The sequence below is a fragment of the Ambystoma mexicanum genome, chromosome 2q (genome assembly GCF_040938575.1).
Source record: "Ambystoma mexicanum isolate Mex_15411 chromosome 2q, UKY_AmexF1_1, whole genome shotgun sequence".
NCBI lineage: Eukaryota > Metazoa > Chordata > Amphibia > Caudata > Ambystomatidae > Ambystoma > Ambystoma mexicanum.
In genome coordinates, this window is record NC_090924.1 from 1485245358 (window position 1) to 1485268070 (window position 22713).

At 47.6% G+C, this 22713-nt stretch overlaps 1 protein-coding gene across 1 annotated transcript in view; it reads right to left on the bottom strand.

Annotated features, from left to right (window-relative positions):
* LOC138568911 (uncharacterized) overlaps nucleotides 1-22713 on the bottom strand; it is a 273113-nt gene that overhangs the window by 199415 nt on the left and 50985 nt on the right. The window contains exon 3 of the mRNA XM_069646691.1: nucleotides 13838-16714. Within this exon, the coding sequence (XP_069502792.1) occupies nucleotides 13838-16127 (2290 nt within the window). The 5' untranslated portion in view covers nucleotides 16128-16714. The remainder of the gene's footprint in view (nucleotides 1-13837; nucleotides 16715-22713) is intronic.

Sequence of the window (22713 nt, forward strand, 5' to 3'; positions counted from 1 at the left end):
TTGCGCAAAAATAAGCTCCTGGTGAAACCCGAGAAATGCCTCTTCCATACCTCTACCGTTCACTACCTACGTTTTGTCCTTACTCCAGATGGTATCGGTATGGATCAAACCAAGGTTAAGGCTATATTATCCTGGCCTAGCCCGGCTTCTGTGAAACAGATACAATCCTTCCTGGGCTTGGCTAATTTCTATAGGAAATTCATACCTTCCTTTTCCGAGAAAGTCCAACCCATCATTGCCTTGTTGAAAAAAGATGTTCCCTTCCTTTGGACCATAGCCCAAGAGAAAGCCTTTCAACAGTTAAAATCTGAATTTACACAAGCTCCCATCCTGGCTCAGCCTGATGTCAATCGACCATTCATAGTGGAGACAGACGCCTCCAACTACGCCATTGGAGCCGTTCTAAAACAACAACTCGAGGACAGCTTGGAACATCCCATCGCCTACCTTTCTCGGACATTAACTCCTGGTGAAACCCATTACTCCGTCTTAGAAAAGGAACTGCTAGCCATCCGCCAGGCCTTCACAGAATGGCGTGATCTACGTCTAGGAGCCAATTTTCTGGTCCAGGTCCGCACGGATCATCGAAACCTACAAGTTTTGCAAGCCTTGGAATGTAGGAATAGCCGTCAAGCTCGGTGGGCTCTCTTTTTTGCCCAATATCAGTTTCAGATTCACCACGTCCCTGGAACCCAAAATATAATAGCTGACGCCCTTTCTCGACGTCCTGACTACGAAACTCTGGAAGATCGGACATATCCCAAGATGTTTCCTCATACCATATTTGTAGCTCAAGCAAACAACCTCCTGGAAGAGATTTGCGTGCAAACTCAGACTTCGGAACTTTGGAAAGGACTTTCAGAGAAGAAATAATGAGACTTAAGAATCAAGGACGGATACTTGTTCAAGGATACTAACCTGGTCATCCCCACACAGAAACTACAACAAAGGATAATAAATCTCTGCCATGATACTCTTCACTCCAGTCATCGTGGTATTTCCAACACCCTCCGTCTAATACAAAGACAATTTTGGTGGCCCAAGATGAAAACAGATGTACAACTGTACATTCAATCTTGTTCCGTCTGTAATCAGAACAAACATGATACCCAGAAACCAGCAGGTCTCTTTTACAGCCAACACCACCAACAAGACCTTGGGAAATCATAGCTACAGACTTCATTGTGGAATTGCCGCCTTCCAGAGATTATACCACTATCATGGTCACCATTGACCTATTCACTCATATGGCTCACTTTACTCCTCTCTATAAATTACCATCCTCATCAGAGCTTGCTGGTATTTTCCTGGAACACATCTTCCGACTGCATGGACTTCCTTCCAAGATCATATCGGACAGAGGACCACAGTATATCTCTCAGTTTTGGAAACACCTCTGCAGGATATTAGGGATCCAACAAGCTCTTTCCTCGGGATATCATCCCAAACCAATGGTATCACAGAACAAGTGAATCAAACCCTTGAACAATATCTTCGTTGCTTCTCTACCAAAGTCCAGGATGATTGGTCACTTTCAATACCAGTGGCCGAATTCGCCTACAATAATTTGGATCATTTGGCTGTTAAGACCAGCCCTTTTTTCTGCAGCCAAGGATTCCACCCTTTGGTCTTACCTTCTGTTCTTCCACACCCAACACCTGTTCCAACTGTCGATTCCTGGATTGAAACACTCATCAATGTACAGAGAGACGCCAAGGAACATCTTGAAAGAGCGCAAATCCAAATCAAGCACTATGCAGATTCAAAGAGAAGACCAGGACCTTCTTACTCTATTAGGGATAAAGTATGGCTATCCTCAAAACTTCTGCCCCAACATCTCAGACCGAATAAGTAGGCTCCCCGGTATTATGGGCCCTTCTCTATAAAAGAAATCATTAATCCTGTGGCCTTTCGACTCCAACTTCCGGACTCCTGGAAGAAGATACATCCAGTTTTTCACAAATCTCTGTTGAAGCCATCATCTAAACCACCCGGACTACTCTTAGACCCAGTCCGGTGATTGTCGATGATCAGCTGGAATATGAAAGTTCTTGTATTTGTGACTCCCGATATAGACGAGGCCGAGTTCAATACCTGGTGGAATGGAAGGGCTATTGCACCCAGTGAACATACCTGGGAACCAGTCTCGAATTTAAACTCCCCCAGATTGCTCAGAAGGTTCCACCGAATACATCCAGGTAAACCCAGTGGAACGGGTTTTAGAAGGGGGCATGCTGTCATGATCCATCGATCACGCCCCTTCTGGTCTTCCTGGTCCCTGGCACGTCGGGGGTTGCTTGCTGTAGTACACCCAACATGGCCGTATACACGGAACACGGTCTATCGACCTTTACGTCCTATGCAGCACGTTCTATAAATTAGCCACTCCCCTGCAGTTCCGTGCGTCTCAACGCTCCCGATAGCTGTGGCTTGACGTGTGCCGTAGTTCGTTCTCTTGGAACTGTGTTGCTCTCTGATTCCCGGACTTTCCTCCTACTCTTATTCCTTCTACTTCCTTGATCCTGTTCTTTCTGCGTTCCGCGCAGACTGTCTTCGTGTGCTGCCATCTTCCAAGTTTCGGGGAGTTTCCTTTGATCCCGGACGAAGTAGCTGAACGAATCCTGGAATCCGAAGACGGCCGAGCGGGCTTGTACAAGACCCCAGCTAAGGATTCCGCAAAGCAAAGGAAACCGGTGAGAAAAGGGGAAACCTGTGACACTACCACCTCCCTCCATGTGCATCTCATTCTCTTTACCCACCCTCGTTACTACCACCTCCCTCATGTGCATCTCATTCTCTTTACCCACCCTCCTGTTACTACCACCTCGCTCCATGTGCATCTCATTCTCTTTACCCACCCTCTGTTACTACCACCTCCCTCCATACGCATCACGTTCTCTTCACCCACTCTCCTGTTACTACCACCTCCCCCATGCGCATCACCTTCTCTTTACCCACCCTGTTACTACCACCTCCCTCCATGCGCATCACGTTCTCTTCACCCACCCTCTGTTACTACCAGTAGCTGAACGAAGTAGCTGAACGAATCCTGGAATCCGAAGACGGCCGAGCGGGCTTGTACAAGACCCGAACTGCAGGGAAGAAGACCCCGCTAAGGATTCCACAAAGCAAAGGAAACAGGTGAGAAAAGGGGAAACCTGTGACACTACCACCTCCCTCCATGTGCATCTCATTCTCTATACCCACCCTCTGTTACTACCACCTCCCTCATGTGCATCTCATTTTCTTTACCCACCCTCTGTTACTACCACCTCCCTCCATGTGCATCTCATTCTCTTTACCCACCCTCTGTTACTACCACCTCCCTCCATACGCATCACGTTCTCTTCACCCACTCTCCTGTTACTACCACCTCCCCCATGTGCATCACCTTCTCTTTACCCACCCTGTTACTACCACCTCCCTCCATGCGCATCACGTTCTCTTTACCCACCCTCTGTTACTACCACCTCCCTCCATGCGCATCACATTCTCTTTACCCACTCTCCTGTTACTACCACCTCCCTCCATATGCATCACATTCTCTTCACCCACTCTCCTGTTACTACCACCTCCCTCCATGCACATCTCATTCTCTTTACCCACTCTCCTGTTACTACCACCTCCCTCCATGCGCATCACGTTCTCTTCACCCACTCTCCTGTTACTACCACCTCCCTCCATGCACATCTCATTCTCTTTACCCACTCTCCTGTTACTACCACCTCCCTCCATGCGCATCACGTTCTCTTCACCCACTCTCCTGTTACTACCACCTCCCTCCATGAGCATCTCTTTCTCTTTACCCACTCTCCTGTTACTACCACCTCCCTCCATACACATCACGTTTTCTTTACCCACTCTCCTGTTACTACACCTCCTCCATACGCATCATGTTCTCTTCACCCACTCTCCTGTTAATACCACCTCCCTCCATACGCATCTCATTCTCTTTACCCACTCTCCTGTTACTACCACCTCCCTCCATACACATCACGTTCTCTTCACCCACTCTCCTGTTACTACCACCTCCCTCATGTGCATCTCATTCTCTTTACCCACTCTCCTGTTACTACCACCTCCCTACATACACATCACGTTCTCTTTACCCACTCTCCTGTTACTACCACCTCCTCCATACGCATCATGTTCTCTTCACCCACTCTCCTGTTAATACCACCTCCCTCCATACGCATCTCATTCTCTTTACCCACTCTCCTGTTACTACCACCTCCCTCATGTGCATCTCATTCTCTTCACCCAACCTCTGTTACTACCACCTCCCTCCATACGCATCTCATTCTCTTTACCCACCCTCTGTTACTACCACCTCCCTCCATGCGCATCACGTTCTCTTTACCCACCTTGTTACTACCACCTCCCTCATGCACATCACATTCTCTTCACCCACCCTCTTTTTACTACCACCTCCCTCCATGCGCATCACGTTCTCTTTACCCACCCTCTGTTACTACCACCTACTCCATGTTCACGTCCTTCACCACTTTCTCCACAATGTATTCCTCTCTCCACGTCCATCAGTATCTTCTGCTCCTCCATCCTTTCCTCTTTCCATCCGCCTCCACTCTTGCTTAGTCATAAAACTCTGACAACTGGTCTGTCTGAGGCCTAGAGTTTATATGCAAGCCTTCTAGACCTGCATGCTGGGCTTGTTTAAAGGGTTCTATCTGATATTACTGCATGTTAAATACTGAACACAAAAAAGAGCGATTTATTTTGGCAGTTTGTGTTTGGACTTACAAATGGGCAACATCACTTTCTGCTGCCCCCCCCAACCCCAACACACGCCCCCCTGACCCACAGGTCGTTTACTAAAGCTGGGGGTTTAACCCCCCTGAACCCCTCTTTTAACACACCCACCACCCCTTCCGATCACAATACACACTATCACCCATACACACACAGCCATACACCTACCTTCCACTCCTGCGACGGTTCTTCTGGGTCCTTGTCAGTCCCTGCGCGCACTCGAGGGTTTGGCAAGTATGACAGTTCGGTTTAGAAAGAGCGCTCTGTGCGGTCACGAAGCAGTCTTTCTAAAAAGAACATTTTTTTATTTGACCCTTTTAAAAAGATCAATTCACTTAGGATCCTGTAAAGAAGTACCCGGATTCTTTTTTGTTTCAGAATTAGTTGGGAGAAAAGGGGTTTCATTGATTCACTTGTTTCTAAGTCCTGAATGCCGATCTCTGGCACTACTGATGGTCTGGCCAAAATCTTGAATTCGAGGTATTTCTTGCACATGGGCAGGAAAGCGTAAGCTCCATGTATGTGAGTGGAGGGCCTATTCATTAGTCTGCTCTCGGAAATGTTTAAGCCACGAGGCCTAGAACTTCGGCTTTGCTTTGATGTGCATTAATGGTGCAAGCATCGCCTTCTACGGGACCTGCTCCCAAAGACCTGCAGAGTTCACATGTAAAGGAGTTGTGAGCACTGCTCGTGTCACCATCTGTTAAAGAGCCGGTGCCACCGATGTCACACGTGACAATCCCTTGCTCCGGGATTATTCCCACAGCACCCATGAGCCCTGCCTTGCGGTCACCGTCCATACACCCCAATGATCAGACAGGAAATGCAGTCAGATGATATTCTCCTGTTAGAGCGATATGTACATAGGCAACACATTTTACAAATCAAGTTCAAAACGGGTGACAAGGATCTCAATATGCAAGTAGAGTGTGTGTGGAAACCTTCTCTGTAGAAGAATATGTGGGGAATAAAAGCGATGTGGTGTGAGTACTCACACAGAATCTTGCATAGGGCCAATACCACCCTGCCTCAAATGTTTTAGTTTAAGATCAATGGGAGGGTGTGGAATACTACATGTGTGTGTACCCGCAATTAAAGAATCGACAAACTCGGATTTGGTTAGTTTGAAGTGAGAGTCGTAACTTCTATAGAAAGTCTCTGATCATGAAAATGCAAAGGGCTATGTGCTAATCACCAACCTGACGCGGTCAGACATATCTACTTTCACTGTCTGCTCTGTCCTACAAAACATGATAATGTTATACATAGTCCAAACAGACCAGGAATGAACAGGTTTATCAGTAGTGAGCAAGGATAACATTTGGTGAATCAGTAATTCCTTAAATCTCATGATACATTTAAATACATTTTGGTGTAAATGAGGCAAGCTACTTTTTTTTAAATTATTTTTTATTGTTTGCTGTTTTTAGCTTGCTTTACAAACTTTTCTTTCCTAACATATAACATACTAAAATTCCTTCTTGAATTCACATTACTTATTGTTTTACAATATATAATGATTTTCAATAAAATACATCAAGTTAATAGAAGTCAGTGCAAAAGGTTAAAACGTTGTCTTAGGCAATACAATTGTCTCAAACATCGCTTTCTCTAAATTTCGGCCAACCAGATGTTACATATATCACACCAAATCAATATAAGTACAAAAGCAATTCAAAAGTTACAATAATGTATAAATATACATATTGTCCCAGGCCAAGATTTCGTGTATACAATCCATTTCATTGTACAACATTTTGTATAAACGTTGCATAAGCAAATAAAACATTTTGGTTAGAAGTACAAATTAGGTCTTCATCAATTACCAGGCTCTATCGTTTTCACATTATGGAACTGCACTCCGAATGATATCCAATGAGGGGGGAAACTAACATTGAGCATTAAGTAATGTTGCAACAAACCTAGTGGTTTTAAGTAACTAGTTTTGGTCACATGTCAATTGATAAGCGGTCAGTATTCCCTGAACGCTGAATTATGCAGATGAGTACATATGCAGGTAAGCAATCACTTGAGTTTCTAGAGCTGTGTTGTTGTATCATTTAACCAAGATCTTGGCAATCACCACCTTTTTGAAATTAAAGATACGCATAAACAGTTCCAAAGTTTGTAAATTCCATATTTTATCAAGTTTAGAACGCTCTATACATGTAGAAAAGTTTCTTTTTGGAGACACGTTCCTTTTTTATTCAAGTGCAGTATTTCCTTCACTGAGAGAGCGTGCCCAGTGGTGCTATAGGCCTGCTCAGTACCACATCATGTGCAGAACCCAATAAAGGTCCTTTCCAATTTACACCGGGTATCATGCTTTCATTACTGGTAGAGCAATACTATTCAGAGACCAAAACTATCCATTAGTATAAGCTAGGATTCAATCCCTTTAGTTCACTTTGTCCACACAAGCTTTATCATTATAACAACAGCTGGAAAGGCAGATGTTATCGGTAATACTGCAGGGACTACTGTTTGATTTTTATTCTCTTTTAGTCTGACTCTCCTTGTTAATTATCTCTAAGAATTGTGTTAGTGATAATAACAGTGTTGTACTTGTCCCCCACATACAGCAGGTCCAGAGCCATTCTCTACCACAAAGAGAGGTGCCCTGATTTTCGTTGCCAAAAATGGCAATTCTGTGCACCTCAAAGAAGATACAGTACACACTTAGCTGTTTTAGTGTTTCCAACTGAGTGCCAACTTGACATAATTGGAATGCACCCACCTCTTGACTTACACTCGACCAGCTACTTTTTAGTGTTTGTATATTTTATAGGTTCTAAGACATTTGGGGCTAAGACACTGTCATAAGATTAAGTTCTTGCTATTAGAACCTTGATGTAACAGAATTTCCATTTTTGCTGCCAGAACTGGAGTTTCTGTTGGGTCACGCTTTCCACCTGGATGGGTTAGTGGCCAGCGCCGATGCGAATAGCACTGGATCGAATGTGCTTAAGTTTAGCTTGATGTTCACATTGCCAGTTTGCTGTCTCCTAGCAGCCAATCAGATTGCAGAGACCAAAGGCAGAATCTGCCAGTATTAGCCTCTGATCCATGCTCTGGTTTGTTCTATCTTGTGTCATTTCCTCTCACCGCAGCCACTTCAAACCAGTCATTATGCTCTCGGTCATCCCTACGAGGAGTGGTGTGCTTTAATATGTGGAGATGGGGTGCGATGGCCCCTGGGAGTTCTCACAGCATTATCCTCCCCTGTAGGTTCAGAGGGCTCACTGTTTATAAGTGCATGAAGATTACCATCCCTCCACCTCGAGGGTCTGATAACTAAGTATGGAAGTAATGCTAGGTGCCATGTTATGTTATGTTATGTGTCTGCTTCTATGGCGCCGGCAGCCCGAAGGCATCAGGGCGCTTTACACGAAACAAAACAATTCAACAGACAGATAGAAGTCCTACACTGCGGGATGTCTCCCCATGCTGGTTCATGGGATGAGGGTGGTCGATCCTAATGGCCGGAGTTCACTTAACCTGAAACGTTTTCAGGATTTTCCTAAATGTTAAGTGCCATAGAGGCTGAAAGTGCCAAACACGTGCTGTACCTGCCATAGAGGCTCAACGTGCCCAACATTTACATGCAAGTATGGAAGGATTGGTTTTATGTTGGTTGCACTCGGCCACGACTCTGCCATCACATATATTGTTTATCCTCTAACTTGCACCGCAACCTATGTTTTTCATCTCTTGTAACCAGCGCCTAGACGCCTAAGGCTTATGCACGTTCCAAAAAATGAATAAATAAATGCTGTTTAAAACCTATGTTTGAATTCATTAAATAAAATAGGATTTACAATTAATCTTGATGTGGTCAGAATTGTGTAACATCAGGAAAATTCAAGTAATACAAGTATAATGATAAAGTATAAAAACTTGACAATCATAAAAACTAAGCCTACATAAAACTGAAATCGAGAAGGTCACCCCACAAATTAAGACAAATGGCATGCTTCTGTTCCAGGAAGCAGTTCACACCAAAGCAGAGCCAGAAAATATAAAGAGATTTAACATACAAATGGAGGTACTACTAGAAAAGTATTTTAATTTTAACACATAGTATCAGATTGGCTGAAGAGCAACATTATTTTAATCAGCAATTCATTCAGTTTATGAACTCACATGGGTAAGGTTTACATTTGACATATCAGCTCAACCAGGATCAATTTAATTTGCTAAAAATTTTTGTTCACTATTCCTTCTTGGAAATCAGGGAGAGAACCTATGATATCAATATGACCAGAAAACGTTCATTTCGCAAGAAAGGCACAATTTCATTTAAACATTTGCACAACTCAGTGACTAATTTTATTTAATTTTCTCTTCTAACTCCACGCCAAACCGATTTGTTACACAAGTACGACTTTAACAATGGACATGCAGCCTGCCTTCTGCAATGGTCCCTCTGCATGCCGGTCCTAGGTCAGGGAACACCTGCCTTCTGCAATGGTCTCTCTGCATGCCGGTCCTAGGTCAGGGAACACCGGCCTTCTGCAATGGTCCCTCTGCAGCCGGTCCTAGGTCAGGGAACACCTGCCTTCTGCAATGGTCCCTCTGCATGCCGGTCCTAGGTCAGGGAACACCCGCCTTCTGCAACGGTCCCTCTGCATACCGGTCCTAGGTCAGGGAACAGCTGCCTTCTGCAATGGTCCCTCTGCATGCCGGTCCTAGGTCAGGGAACAGCTGCCTTCTGCAATGGTCCCTCTGCATGCCGGTCCTAGGTCAGGGAACACCTGCCTTCTGCAATGGTCTCTCTGCATGCCGGTCCTAGGTCAGTGAACACCGGCCTCCTGCAACGGTCCCTCGGCAGCCGGTCCTAGGTCAGTGAACACCGGCCTTCTGCAACGGTCCCTCTGCATGCCGGTCCTAGGTCAGGGAACACCCGCCTTCTGCAATGGTCCCTCTGCAGCCGGTCCTAGGTCAGGGAACACCTGCCTTCTGCAATGGTCTCTCTGCATGCCGGTCCTAGGTCAGTGAACACCGGCCTTCTGCAACGGTCCCTCGGCAGCCGGTCCTAGGTCAGGGAACACCCGCCTTCTGCAACGGTCCCTCTGCATACCGGTCCTAGGTCAGGGAACAGCTGCCTTCTGCAATGGTCCCTCTGCAGCCGGTCCTAGGTCAGGGAACACCGCCTTCTGCAATGGTCTCTCTGCAGCCGGTCCTAGGTCAGGGAACACCTGCCTTCTGCAATGGTCCCTCTGCAGCCGGTCCTAGGTCAGGGAACACCTGCCTTCTGCAATGGTCCCTCTGCATACCGGTCCTAGGTCAGGGAACACCTGCCTTCTGCAATGGTCCCTCTGCATACCGGTCCTATGTCAGGGAACAGCTGCCTTCTGCAATGGTCCCTCTGCATGCCGGTCCTAGGTCAGGGAACACCTGCCTTCTGCAATGGTCCCTCTGCAGCCGGTCCTAGGTCAGGGAACACCCGCCTTCTGCAACGGTCCTTCTGCATGCAGGTCCTAGGTCAGTGAACACTGGCCTTCTGCAACGGTCCCTCTGCAGCCAGTCCTAGGTCAGGGAACACCGGCCTTCTGCAATGGTCCCTCTGCATACCGGTCCTATGTCAGGGAACAGCTGCCTTCTGCAATGGTCCCTCTGCAGCCGGTCCTAGGTCAGGGAACACCTGCCTTCTGCAACGGTCCCTCTGCATGCCGGTCCTAGGTCAGTGAACACCGGCCTTCTGCAACGGTCCCTCTGCATGCAGGTCCTAGGTCAGTGAACACTGGCCTTCTGCAACGGTCCCTCTGCAGCCAGTCCTAGGTCAGGGAACACCGGCCTTCTGCAATGGTCCCTCTGCAGCCGGTCCTAGGTCAGGGAACACCCGCCTTCTGCAATGGTCCCTCTCCATGCCGGTCCTAGGTCAGGGAACACCTGCCTTCTGCAATGGTCCCTCTGCATGCCGGTCCTAGGTCAGAGAACAGCTGCCTTCTGCAATGGTCCCTCTGCATGCCGGTCCTAGGTCAGGGAACATTTGCCTTCTGCTATGGCCCCTCTGCAGCCGGTCCTAGGCCATGGAACACCGGCCTTCTGCAATGGTCCCTCTGCAGCTGGTCCTAGGTCAGGGAACTATCTACTAATCATAAGTGTGCCAAAGTGTTTGACACTTTTGGGAATGCTGAGACTGTAATGTTGTAGAATTTGCTGCAAAAGGTAAACACTGCAGGGTTCATCTTGAAGCACCTCCCAGGCAACATAAGCTTTTCTTGGAAATTTCGATTTCTGGAGCAATATTGGAGATTGCAGGTTTATAGTCACTGTTCTTCCCTCGATGAACATTGCCTTTTCACATGTGGTGAGCCAAGCATAGTCTAATTAGCCATATCAAAATACAACTTTCCCCAATAGTATTACGAAGGGTGCCACATCATTAGAATTTTGAACATGTTACTCCTTCTGTTTTGAAGTTAAAAGTCAAATTATTTTTGGAGGGTGAAAAATTGAATTCTCAGACTTTTGTAAATTTAAGTGAAACAAATAACGTAACTATAAGCTCTCTTTGTAATTCACATGTCTTTGACCCTGATAATTAATGCAAAGTAAAATATGCATTTTCACTGTACAGTTTCTCTACAGATCAGGCAGTAATACCTGTATAACACCTTCCAGTGGCACTGCATGGCTGGCATCACTGGGCTGAGCATATCCATGGAGCTGAGGGGACAGAGCAGGAAGGTCGGCACCTAGGTGTCCATTGCTTCCAGTGGCACTGCATGGCTGGTATCACTGGGCAGTAATACAGGCATCACTGGGCAGTAACATGTGTGGAACAACCTTCCTGTGGCCCTGCATGGCTGGCATCACTGGGCTGAAGTTATCAATGGAGCTGAGGGGGGAACACAGGAAGGCAGCACCTATGTGTCCATTGCATGTTAGCATATCAAGCAGTAATATGTGTGGAATACCTTCCAGTGGCACTGCCTGGCTGGCACACTGGGCAATAGTACATGTGGAACACCTGCCAGTGGCACTGCATGGCTGGCATCACTGGGCAGTAATACATGGGGAACACCTTCCAGTGGCACTGCATGGCTGGCATCAATGGGCAGTAATACGTGTGGAACACCTTCCAGTGGCACTTCCTGGCTGGCATCACTGGGCAGTAATACGTGTGGAACACCTCCCGGTGGCCCTGCATGGCTGGTATTGCTGGGCAGTACTACGTGTGGAACACCTTCCAGTGGTACTGCTTGGCTGGCATCACTGGGCAGTTATACGTGTGGAACACCCTCCAGTGGCACTGCCTGGCTTGCATCCTACATGGCTGGCATCACTGGGCTGAAGAGATCCATGGAGCAGAGTGGGAGAGAGCAGGCAGGCCGGGACTCCATGTGTCCATCGTTTGCAGTTTTACAGTTTGGGATATTGTTACTTTTTTTGTTCGGAATATTTGCCATTTCTTTGGGAGTAAATGTGGCCAGTATACTGCTTATATGCATGTCTAGTATCAAGAGCTGCCTTCTTTTTCATGGCTTTTGTTCACCCAGAGCTCAAAACAAAGAAGGCTACCCACCTGGCTACATTCTGAAACAGGAAATCCTCATCTGGAGGGAGGTCTACAGCTAAAGGTACAGGGAGGATACAGATGGAAAGATGAGCTACAGAAATAGGAGCCCTATGCCATAAAAGGCATGATGGGCAGGACACAGCACGTTAAACTCAATCTGAGAGATCACATAAAGCCAGTGCAGAGTTTAATTAACTAGCGTGGTACGGTCAAACGTACAAATGAATGAAAGAAGGAAGGTTTGTCGTAGTTTCTGTGCCACCCACATTATGCCACATCCACCAAACAGCGCTTAAAAAACATTGAAAGAATTAGGGGTATGGTGACTGAAGTGCATGAGGTTACAAAAAGGGGAGTTATTCTGCCACAACGTCTGGTGGAAATAAACTGCTGCCAGTTAATTTTGACACCCAGGAAGATGGCGTTAGTACCAAGCTCAGAGGGAGGCCAGGGAAGCATGCCAAGTGTCCGTGCAACCCCAACAACCAATAACCGGTTTTGTCAGAGTTTAGCTTTATTCAGTGAGAAACTATTCACTCGTTCATGGTTAGCAGATAGCTCTGGATATTTCGTAAACCCTTTGCTGAGCTCTCAACTAAGCATAGGAGGATCTAAGTATTGTAGGAGTAGAATCTGAAGCTGTATGAGTAAATTAGCCTGGCCAAGAGAAGAGCATAAGATATTAAGGATGGGGGCAAGGCATAGCCCTGGGACATGCTACAACCTGTAAACAGGGCCTTTGACATTGAAGGAGGCATCATAGCTGCTTATGTTCTATTAGCCTGAAAGGGTTGTACACATCCCCATAGAAGTCGTGATGCAGCCAACCCCTTAACTAAGTAGGATCTACTGGTTGCTAGTGGTAACCAAGAGGTCCAAATGGATACTAAGGTCTTCCCACATTCAATGCACAGATGTGGTTTCTCGTCTGTATACATTGTCTGGCAGCAGCTACACAAATCATGACTTATTTAGTGCTAGGCGGCCTCTTGGTATGGAATTGGAAGGATAGTTTCAATGAATATCCAATGAGGATTATAGTTATTAATTCAAGCACTGTCTCTTTAGGCTTTTGGAAACATACTGATGTCCATTAATTTTAAGATCCTTAGTGTTCTATATGATGCGTAACGTAACAGAGAAGCACTGTCTCCTTTTACAATATATCCCAGAAGGGTTGCAGCAGTGATTCATCCAACTGTAATCAGCCACTATGTGTGTACCAAAGGAAACTCTGAACATCTTTGGAAATCTTGTCTTCAGAGTTTTGGTCAATATCCATTGAAGAAGCACTCCCTCCTCTATTAAGCGTCTTGAACTGCAGATGAGATTTCCACACCTGAATGTCCTCACTCATGGCAGAAAAGAGCATCCGGTGAAGTATATCCCACATTCCCTACACTGAAATGGTTCCCCACTAATATGTTTTATTTGGTACGTAATACGGTTACTGTTCACACTGAAGCTTTTTCCACATTCAGTGCACCGATGAGGTTTCTGACCTGTATGTGTTCTATGGTGGAGTGTTAGACCTCCCCTTTTAAGCAAACCCTTTCCCACATTCACTGAACTCATATGATTTCTCGTGTGTGTGTGTGTGTGTTATCTGGTAGCGAGCAAGGTGTCCCTTCTTTGCAAACCCTTTCTCACATTCAGTGCACTCATGTGGTTTCTCACCTGTATGTGTTCTCTGATGGTGTATAAGGTGTCCCTTCTGACTGAACCTTCTCCCACATTCACTACATACATGAGGTTTCTCACCTGTGTGTGTTCTCTGGTGGATATTAAGATTTCCCTTGTGAGCAAACCCTTTCCCACATTCATTACACATATGGGGTTTCTCACCTGTATGTGTTCTCTGGTGGCTAGTAAGATCTCTCTTCTGAGCAAACCCTTTTCCACATTCAGTGCACTCATGAGGTTTCTCACCTGTATGGGTACTCTGATGGTTTATAAGGTGTCCCTTCTGACTGAACCTTTTCCCACATTCACTGCATAAATGAGGTTTCTCACCTGTGTGTGTTCTCTGGTGGCGAATAAGCTCTCCCTTCAAAATAAAGCTTTTTCCACATTCTGAACACGGATGAGATTTCTCACCTGAATGTGTTGACTGATGGTAAATAAGCCCTATTTTATGATTGAATCTTTCCCCACATTCTGTGCACTGATAAGGTTTCACACCTGTATGTATTCTCTGATGGTGTATAAGGTATCCCTTCTGACTGAACCTTCTCCCACATTCACTACATACATGAGGTTTCTCACCTGTATGTATTCTCTGGTGGCAAATAAGAAGTCCCTTCAAACCAAAGCTTTTCCCACATTCTGAGCAATGATGAGGTTTCTCACCTGCATGTGTTCTCTGGTGGCGAGCAAGGTTTCCCTTCTTTGCAAACCCTTTCCCACATTTAGTGCACTCATGAGGTTTCTCACCTGTATGTGTTCTCTGATGGTGTATAAGATGTCCCTTACGACTGAACCTTTTCCCACATTCACTGCATACATGAGGTTTCTCACCTGTGTGTGTTCTCTGGTGGATAGTAAGATTTCCCTGGTGAGCAAATCCTTTCCCACATTCAGTACACTCATGAGGTTTCTCACCTGTATGGGTTCTCTGATGGTTTATAAGTTGTGCCTTCTGATTGAACCTTTCCCCACATTCTGTGCACTGATAAGGTTTCTCACCTGTATGTATTCTCTGGTGGCAAATAAGAAGTCCCTTCAAACCAAAGCTTTTCCCACATTCTGAGCAATGATGAGGTTTCTCACCTGCATGTGTTCTCTGGTGGCGAGCAAGGTTTCCCTTCTTTGCAAACCCTTTCCCACATTTAGTGCACTCATGAGGTTTCTCACCTGTATGTGTTCTCTGATGGTGTATAAGATGTCCCTTACGACTGAACCTTTTCCCACATTCACTGCATACATGAGGTTTCTCACCTGTGTGTGTTCTCTGGTGGATAGTAAGATTTCCCTGGTGACCAAATCCTTTCCCACATTCAGTGCACTCATGAGGTTTCTCACCTGCATGTGTTCTCTGGTGGCGAGCAAGGTTTCCCTTCTTTGCAAACCCTTTCCCACATTTAGTGCACTCATGAGGTTTCTCACCTGTATGTGTTCTCTGATGGTGTATAAGATTTCCCTTATCACTGAACCTTTTCCCACATTCACTGCATACATGAGGTTTCTTACCTATGTGTGTTCTCTGGTGAATAGTAAGATTTCCCTGGTGAGCAAAGCCTTTCCCACATTCAGTGCACTCATGAGGTTTCGCACCTGTATGTGTTCTCTGATGGTTTATAAGTTGTGCCTTCTGATTGAACCTTTTCCCACATTCAGTGCACTCATGAGGTTTCTCACCTGTATGGGTTCTCTGATGGTTTATAAGTTGTCCCTTCTCACTGAACCTTTTCCCACATTCATTGCATAAATGAGGTTTCCCACCTGTGTGTGTTCTCTGGTGGCGGATAAGATCTCCCTTCAAAATAAAGCTTTTTCCACATTCTGGACAATGATGAGATTTCTCACCTGAATGTGTTGACTGATGATACATAAGGCCTGTCTTATGAATGAATCTTTCCCCACATTCTGTGCACTGGTAAGGTTTCTCACCTGTATGTATTCTCTGGTGGCGAGCAAGGTGCCCCTTCTTTGCAAACCCTTTCCCACATTCAGTGCAGTAATAGAATTTCTCACCCGTGTGGGATCTCTGGTGGCAAATAAGTGTATCATGCAAATGAAAGCTATGTCCATGTTGAAGGCACTGATTAGGTTTTCCCCCTATGTTCTCGCATGGACAGTAAATACAATTTTGAGAAGGCATGTTGCTCCACATTTTGTGGACGTGTATGATTTCTCACAAGTATATATTGTAAGGTACCTAATAAGAGGACTATTCACACTGAACCTTTCCAAAATCCAAAGTGCAGAGGAGATTTTTTGTCTATAGGTGGTTTCCGGTGACGCACACGATCTATGTACTGACGGAAGCCTTTACAAATGTTCAGGGCACGTATGCTGTTTATCTAGTTCTATTAACTGGAATTTGACATCATTCTTTAAACATGCTACCCTTAAATTCACAATTTGTATAAAATAGCACCCATATGTGTTCATCTGGGAATAACAGGAAAACAAAATGGCATCAAACAAAGTTGCTTTCGTTAGTCTATCATGCTAGAAACATATTGCAGCTCTGTGTTGCTGGATGCTGCAATGTAGGTTTTGCATGGATGAAAACTATCATGGAATCAACAGGCTGCTCAATCCTAGTTCCAGAATACTAGGACAAGGCAAATAGCCCTCAAATGTGCAGTTTTCTGAATAGTTAGGAAATTGCATATTCTATCAATGAAGATTTGTAATGCATTAGTCCACAGAATTTAACTATCACTGTTGTTGCATCGTTGGGGCATTAATCACCTATTGAAATAAAAGGAATAACACATTATTAGTTTCAACATGTTCAAGATCACAGTCATCACATGCGATAGATCAGTTCTCAGTAGTAGTGATGTTCATTACTTAATTACTCATGTAGTAACTCAAAGACTTCAAAGGGCCATCTATTGGAGACAGTCAACCTAATAGGTGGCAGAGCAGGGGCACACCAATGACAAAATAGAACGTGACAGAGGTGATATGAAGCAAGGACAGTGTTATCCATTTTCATTTAGAACCTTTCAGTATCCGGGGGCATGAGTAAAAGAAATTAGACAGACTGTATAAAGAAAACATTTTAAGTGGGCATTTTAACTATTTAATTTTAATTTTCTATCATTTTATTTCTTCAGAAAAGAGTAAACTAGTGCATAGAAATTCCCTAATTCCATATACAAACTATAAAAGAATGTGTTTCACAGTCGCTCAGCAGGTTGTCACCAATCGTATGCAACATCTGACCAGCTTATGTTATCAGCGAGTCATTCATTTCCTTAGAGCTACTTATATTGCCCCAAACACAAATGTATAACAGCGCTGTTGGAGACGCAATGACTCAATTGAAATTGAAAGAAAAAGCACTAGTCTCTTCCCACCGTAAGAATGTCAAAGGCCATTCTGGTACTACATTGAATTTAAACCCAGATACGCCACAAACACATCCTCGTCCCTCCCCCTGTATGGACAAAAATAGCAAGCGTGTGCCAGAGCCCGATAGGATGACATTGTTGGTAACGAGGCACTTCTAATCGTCCATTTCCCTTCCTAACTCTTCATACAAATGTCCCATTGACATGTTGACTGGCCAAAGGGGTGCCACTTGTATTGTCCTGTTCCATATATCACTGGATAGTTTTGAGGAGAGGGGACACTTTGTTGCATTGTTAAGGAGTGCGTGTAAATGGTCCTGTTACTTGCCAGTTTACCATAACAAGATCCTGAAACTTTCTTGTAGAATAACTCCAACATTTGGATCAAAGGTTCAACCTCAGCAAGCCCCTGTATCCTCTGCCATGTAATAAGAACGACTTGACTGCTTTCATCACATTCCAAGTAACCAGTGAGGATGCATCCCCATAATTGTTAATATCAATGGAATCACCAATAGCGGTCCCCATTAACTGATTGCACATAGTATTCCTGCTGATATACTTGCCCCATCAGTTAGTCAGTCAGTCAGTCAGTCAGCCAGATCTAGGTTATTTCTTTTTTTTTTTTTTTAGATTATTACAAATGTTTACAAAATTATTTTTTACAAACTGTTTAGGATGCTATATACATATTCATAGTTGATCTTATCAAATGCAAAACAGCTAAATAAACTGAAAAAGACAACAAATAGTGTAAAGAATTAAGAACACCATTTCAGGCTATCATTCATGTCTCTTGTTCATTGGCTCTCAGTAGACTCTGTTTCATCTTATCCAGAAAAAATGACAATGCAAATGTCACCTTGTTATTGTTGCCTTCATTCAATATCAGCCACCAATCCTCTGCACATCGGGCTGGATATTTTTCCAGTTCAGTGCCCATATATCTCGTTCTTTCCTCCCTCATCTTGGGGCAGAACAGAACTAGCAGGCCGATTCATGGAATAATTAGCGCGGCGCAAGTGGGCATAAACGTGCGAATCGCAGTGGAATAGCGAAAATCGCAGTGAACGTGCGAAAATCGCACGAAAAGCAGCGCACGTCGATTCATAGAAGTCCGTGCGCGAGAAAACCAGCGGATGTGCGATAAAAAGTGCGCGGCGCACGTTAGCGCACAGGCCATCTAACAGCGTGCGCCAGGTCACAGCGAAAATCGCACAGGCCACAGCGAAAATCGCACATAGCGCGGCGCACGCAATAAAAGTAGGCGGAACACGGGCGTAACACTCGGAATGGGGAACAACTTGCCAAAACGTGGGCGTCACGGGGGAAGTACAGGGCACAAGTGCGCGGAACGCCCACACGCTCGCCTACAACACGTATTCATGGAATAGAATAGGGGAAAAAAGCGCACGCTCAAACCAGCGCACAGGCACAAACACGACCGCCACAAGAAAGGAGGCGGTAGCGTCTCTGCGGCTGTAAGAAATGTGCGCCAAAAGGTGCGCCAACAAATAGCACCTATATACTGCCATGATGAATGTCCCATACTGTGGCCCTCCAGGAAAAATGACGTGCAAAGGGGTACCCACAAACACGGACACCCGCTGACAAAAAATACGTGTGCATGTATACCGGGGTGCGCGGGAAGTGTCACACGCGATTTGCAGGGTACGTGCATCACAGGGGTTCGCGTGAAGTTATTCACGCGATCGGGCCTGGGGGAGCGGGCTACGTGTATTACAGGGGTTCGCGTGAAGTTCCACACGCGATCGGGCCTGGGGGAGCGGGCTTCGTGTATTACAGGGGTTCGCGTGAAGTTCCTCACGCGATCGGGCCTGGGGGAGCGGGCTACGTGTATAACAGGGGTTCGCGTGAAGTTCCTCACGCGATCGGGCCTGGGGGAGCGGGCTACGTGTATTACAGGGGTTCGCGTGAAGTTCCTCACGCGATCGGGCCTGGGGGAGCGGGCTTCGTGTATTACAGGGGTTCGCGTGAAGTTCCACACGCGATCGGGCCTGGGGGAGCGTGCTACGTATATTTCAGGGGTTCGCGTGAAGTTTCACACGCGAATAGCCTGGGCGCGTGAATTTGAGGGGTGCGCGGGAAGTTCCTCACGCGATCGGGCCTGGGGGAGCGGGCTACGTATATTTCAGGGGTTCGCGTGAAGTTTCACACGCGAATAGCCTGGGCGCGTGAATTTGAGGGGTGCGCGGGAAGTCCCACACGCGAATAGCCTGGGCGCGTGAATTTCAGGGGTGCGCGGGAAGTTCCACACGCGAATAGCCTGGGCGCGTGAATTTCAGGGGTGCGCGGGAAGTTCCACATGTGATTTGACAGTGTGGCTCCTCCCAGGTGTACCCTGTACACCCTCCACGGCCCCTGCAGGCAGCCCACACCACAGGGGACTACCCTGCATCCCTGGTCATGTCCCGCAGGCAGCCCACCCAACATGGGCATGCCCCCCAGCAAAGGCACATGTCTCCTTGAACTAATGAACACCAACACATGTCCCCTTGCACCCCCACCCCCCAGCACTGTGGGGCACCTGCCAGCAGGCCCCCACCCATGTCCAACTCATGTCTCCCACCACCCCCAAACCCCAGCCACCAGGGTCACCCTCCACCAGGGCCCCACTCATGTCTCCCACCACCCCCACCCCCCAGCACTGTGGGGCACCTGCCAGCAGGCCCCCACCCATGTCCAACTCATGTCACCCACCACCCCCAAACCCCAGCCACCAGGGTCACCCTCCACCAGGGCCCCACTCATGTCTCCCACCACCCCCACCCCCCAGCACTGTGGGGCACCTGCCAGCAGGCCCCCACCCATGTCCAACTCATGTCTCCCACCACCCACAAACCCCAGCCACCAGGGTCACCCTCCACCAGGGCCCCACTCATGTCTCCCACCACCCCCACCCCCCAGCACTGTGGGGCACCTGCCAGCAGGCCCCCACCCATGTCCAACTCATGTCTCCCACCACCCCCAAACCCCAGCCACCAGGGTCACCCTCCACCAGGGCCCCACTCATGTCTCCCACCACCCCCACCCCCCAGCACTGTGGGGCACCTGCCAGCAGGCCCCCACCCATGTCCAACTCATGTCTCTCACCACCCCCACCCCCCAGCACTGTGGGGCACCTGCCAGCAGGCCCCCACCCATGTCCAATCCATGCCCCCCTGCACCTGGGTCCCAACATTCCCCAATCATGTCCGTAATGCCCATCCTCCCCTGCCAAAAGGCCCAACCAACTATCACACCCACCCACATATCAAAGGCAATTACATGTTACACCCCCAATGTAAATAATGCAATTTAACACATGTCTGTCACACACAATGGCTGCAAGTGAATGACAAAACACCCAACATGACATGCCTGAAAGCAATGAGATGATACGACACATTGAAGATTAAAAAAATAATATGTATTGAACAGCAAATAAGAAAAAACACAAAGCAAATCAAACAAAACAAGATGAATGTCCATGAAAAAATTATGAAAAAATAAAATAAGCCAATCAAGAAGATAATCCTGGGTCCATGAGCCCTACCAAATTAAACCTAACTGACTACTAACTAAAAAGGGAACTATATACAAAAAAGTGGTGCATTGTCCAATCGCAACCCAAAAAAAATTCAAAAAAACAAAGGAAACCTAACCCTAACTATACAACTATATACAAAGGCAGCGGGCTATTCGGACGGCTCACTGGTTGTTGTCATGGGCCAGGGCATCCTCGAACTCCTGCTCAATGGCTTGGAGGCGGGCATGTTCCCTGGCCCCGAGGTCCCGCAGGGATAACGCAGTGTCAAGCTCAAACTCCCTGCGAAGTCCCTCGAGGCACTCAGCCCGCCTCAGCGCCCTCCGCATGGAGTCCTCCGCCCTGACCATCGTGAGCCGTTCCTCCTCTGCCCGCTGCCGCTCCGCACCTATCCGCTGGCACAACCTCTCCCACACGGAAGCCACTCCCATTCCAGGGTTCTCCTGCCCTCCGGCCGATGCCTGCACCCCTGATGTTGATGGCCCCGAGCCATGATGCCTCCCACGTTGAGCCTGCTGCTGCCTCCGACGCAACTGCCTGTGCCAGCACGACGGCATCCAGGCTGATGGAAACCACCGACGCCGTCGTGCACGTGCCCTGCCCGATGATGCCGTCACATCCTCCATCTGCTGGGGTCCAGTTGCTCTGGTGTCCACCCCTGCTGGATCTCTGACTCCCGACTGTGGCAGGGATGGGATCCCCACCGAGCTGGCTGCATTGGTCGGGGCAGGTCCACAGGGGGCCCTGGTGGCATCTGGGCTGGAAGACGGCAAGGAGAACGACTGGTGGATAGCCTGCACAGAGGAGGAGAGGGCCGCCACATTGGCCAACACATGCAGGAAACCCCCGAACATGGCCGATCCCAATTGGGCCACGTCGGCACGGTGCACTTCGTGATGACGTGCGTGCTCCTCCCGGGAAGCACGCACGGCATCACGAATCGCAGCCGTGCGCAACGCGACCCCAATCAGGACCTTCTCCGCACGGCCAGGGGTTCCCACGTCCGCAGGTGGAGGGGAGTCAGGTGACATGGACATCCCCTCTACCTGCGGACAGGCCTGGGACGGGGCATCCCTGCTGGTGCATGGTGGTGCACTCACAGGGTCAGGGACAGCGACATGCACAGGCCCCTCCACGGTGACCTGTGCTGCCTCCTGCCCCTGGCCCTGGACTGCACCACTTGCACCAGCAGGGATGCCCCCACCAGGCCCCATGTGTGCCCCAGTGGCGGCCTCCTCCTCCTCTGTGCAAACCACCAACCTGGATGGCTCCTCACCGTCTCCCACCGTAGCAGGCCCCTGTGGGGGCTCACCCACCCCTTACGCTGCAGCCGTGGGGGCATCCCCGCCGCCTTGCTCCACAGCGCCGTCTCCGCCCTCTTCTTCACTAGCCGCTGCGTAGAGGGAGACAAAGAACACAAGCATCAGGGCACTGTACAATGGTCCCCTAGACAGGAAGCAATAGCAGATGAGCACCACTGTCAAAGTACACTTCCATCATGTCCCTCCACAACACATGGGCCAGTCCAGGCAAAACACACACAGTAACAGGCATGGTGCATGCCATGGACATTTCCATGCATGTCCAATGGACTCTTGAAACATTCAATGATATGTAACTCACATGCATCATGGCTCATGCCCATCACATGCACACACATCACCTCAGTCACATCCATCTGGCCCCAAACACACCAAACACAGCGGATACAAGGGTAATTTTGCTGCTTTACTGAATCTCTGCATTGTCACACACATGTGTCATGCATCCATGGCATGCACAAGTCACAGACACGCAGGTCAGGCACACAGACATGGCTACCATATATGTACCTGGCATCAGCA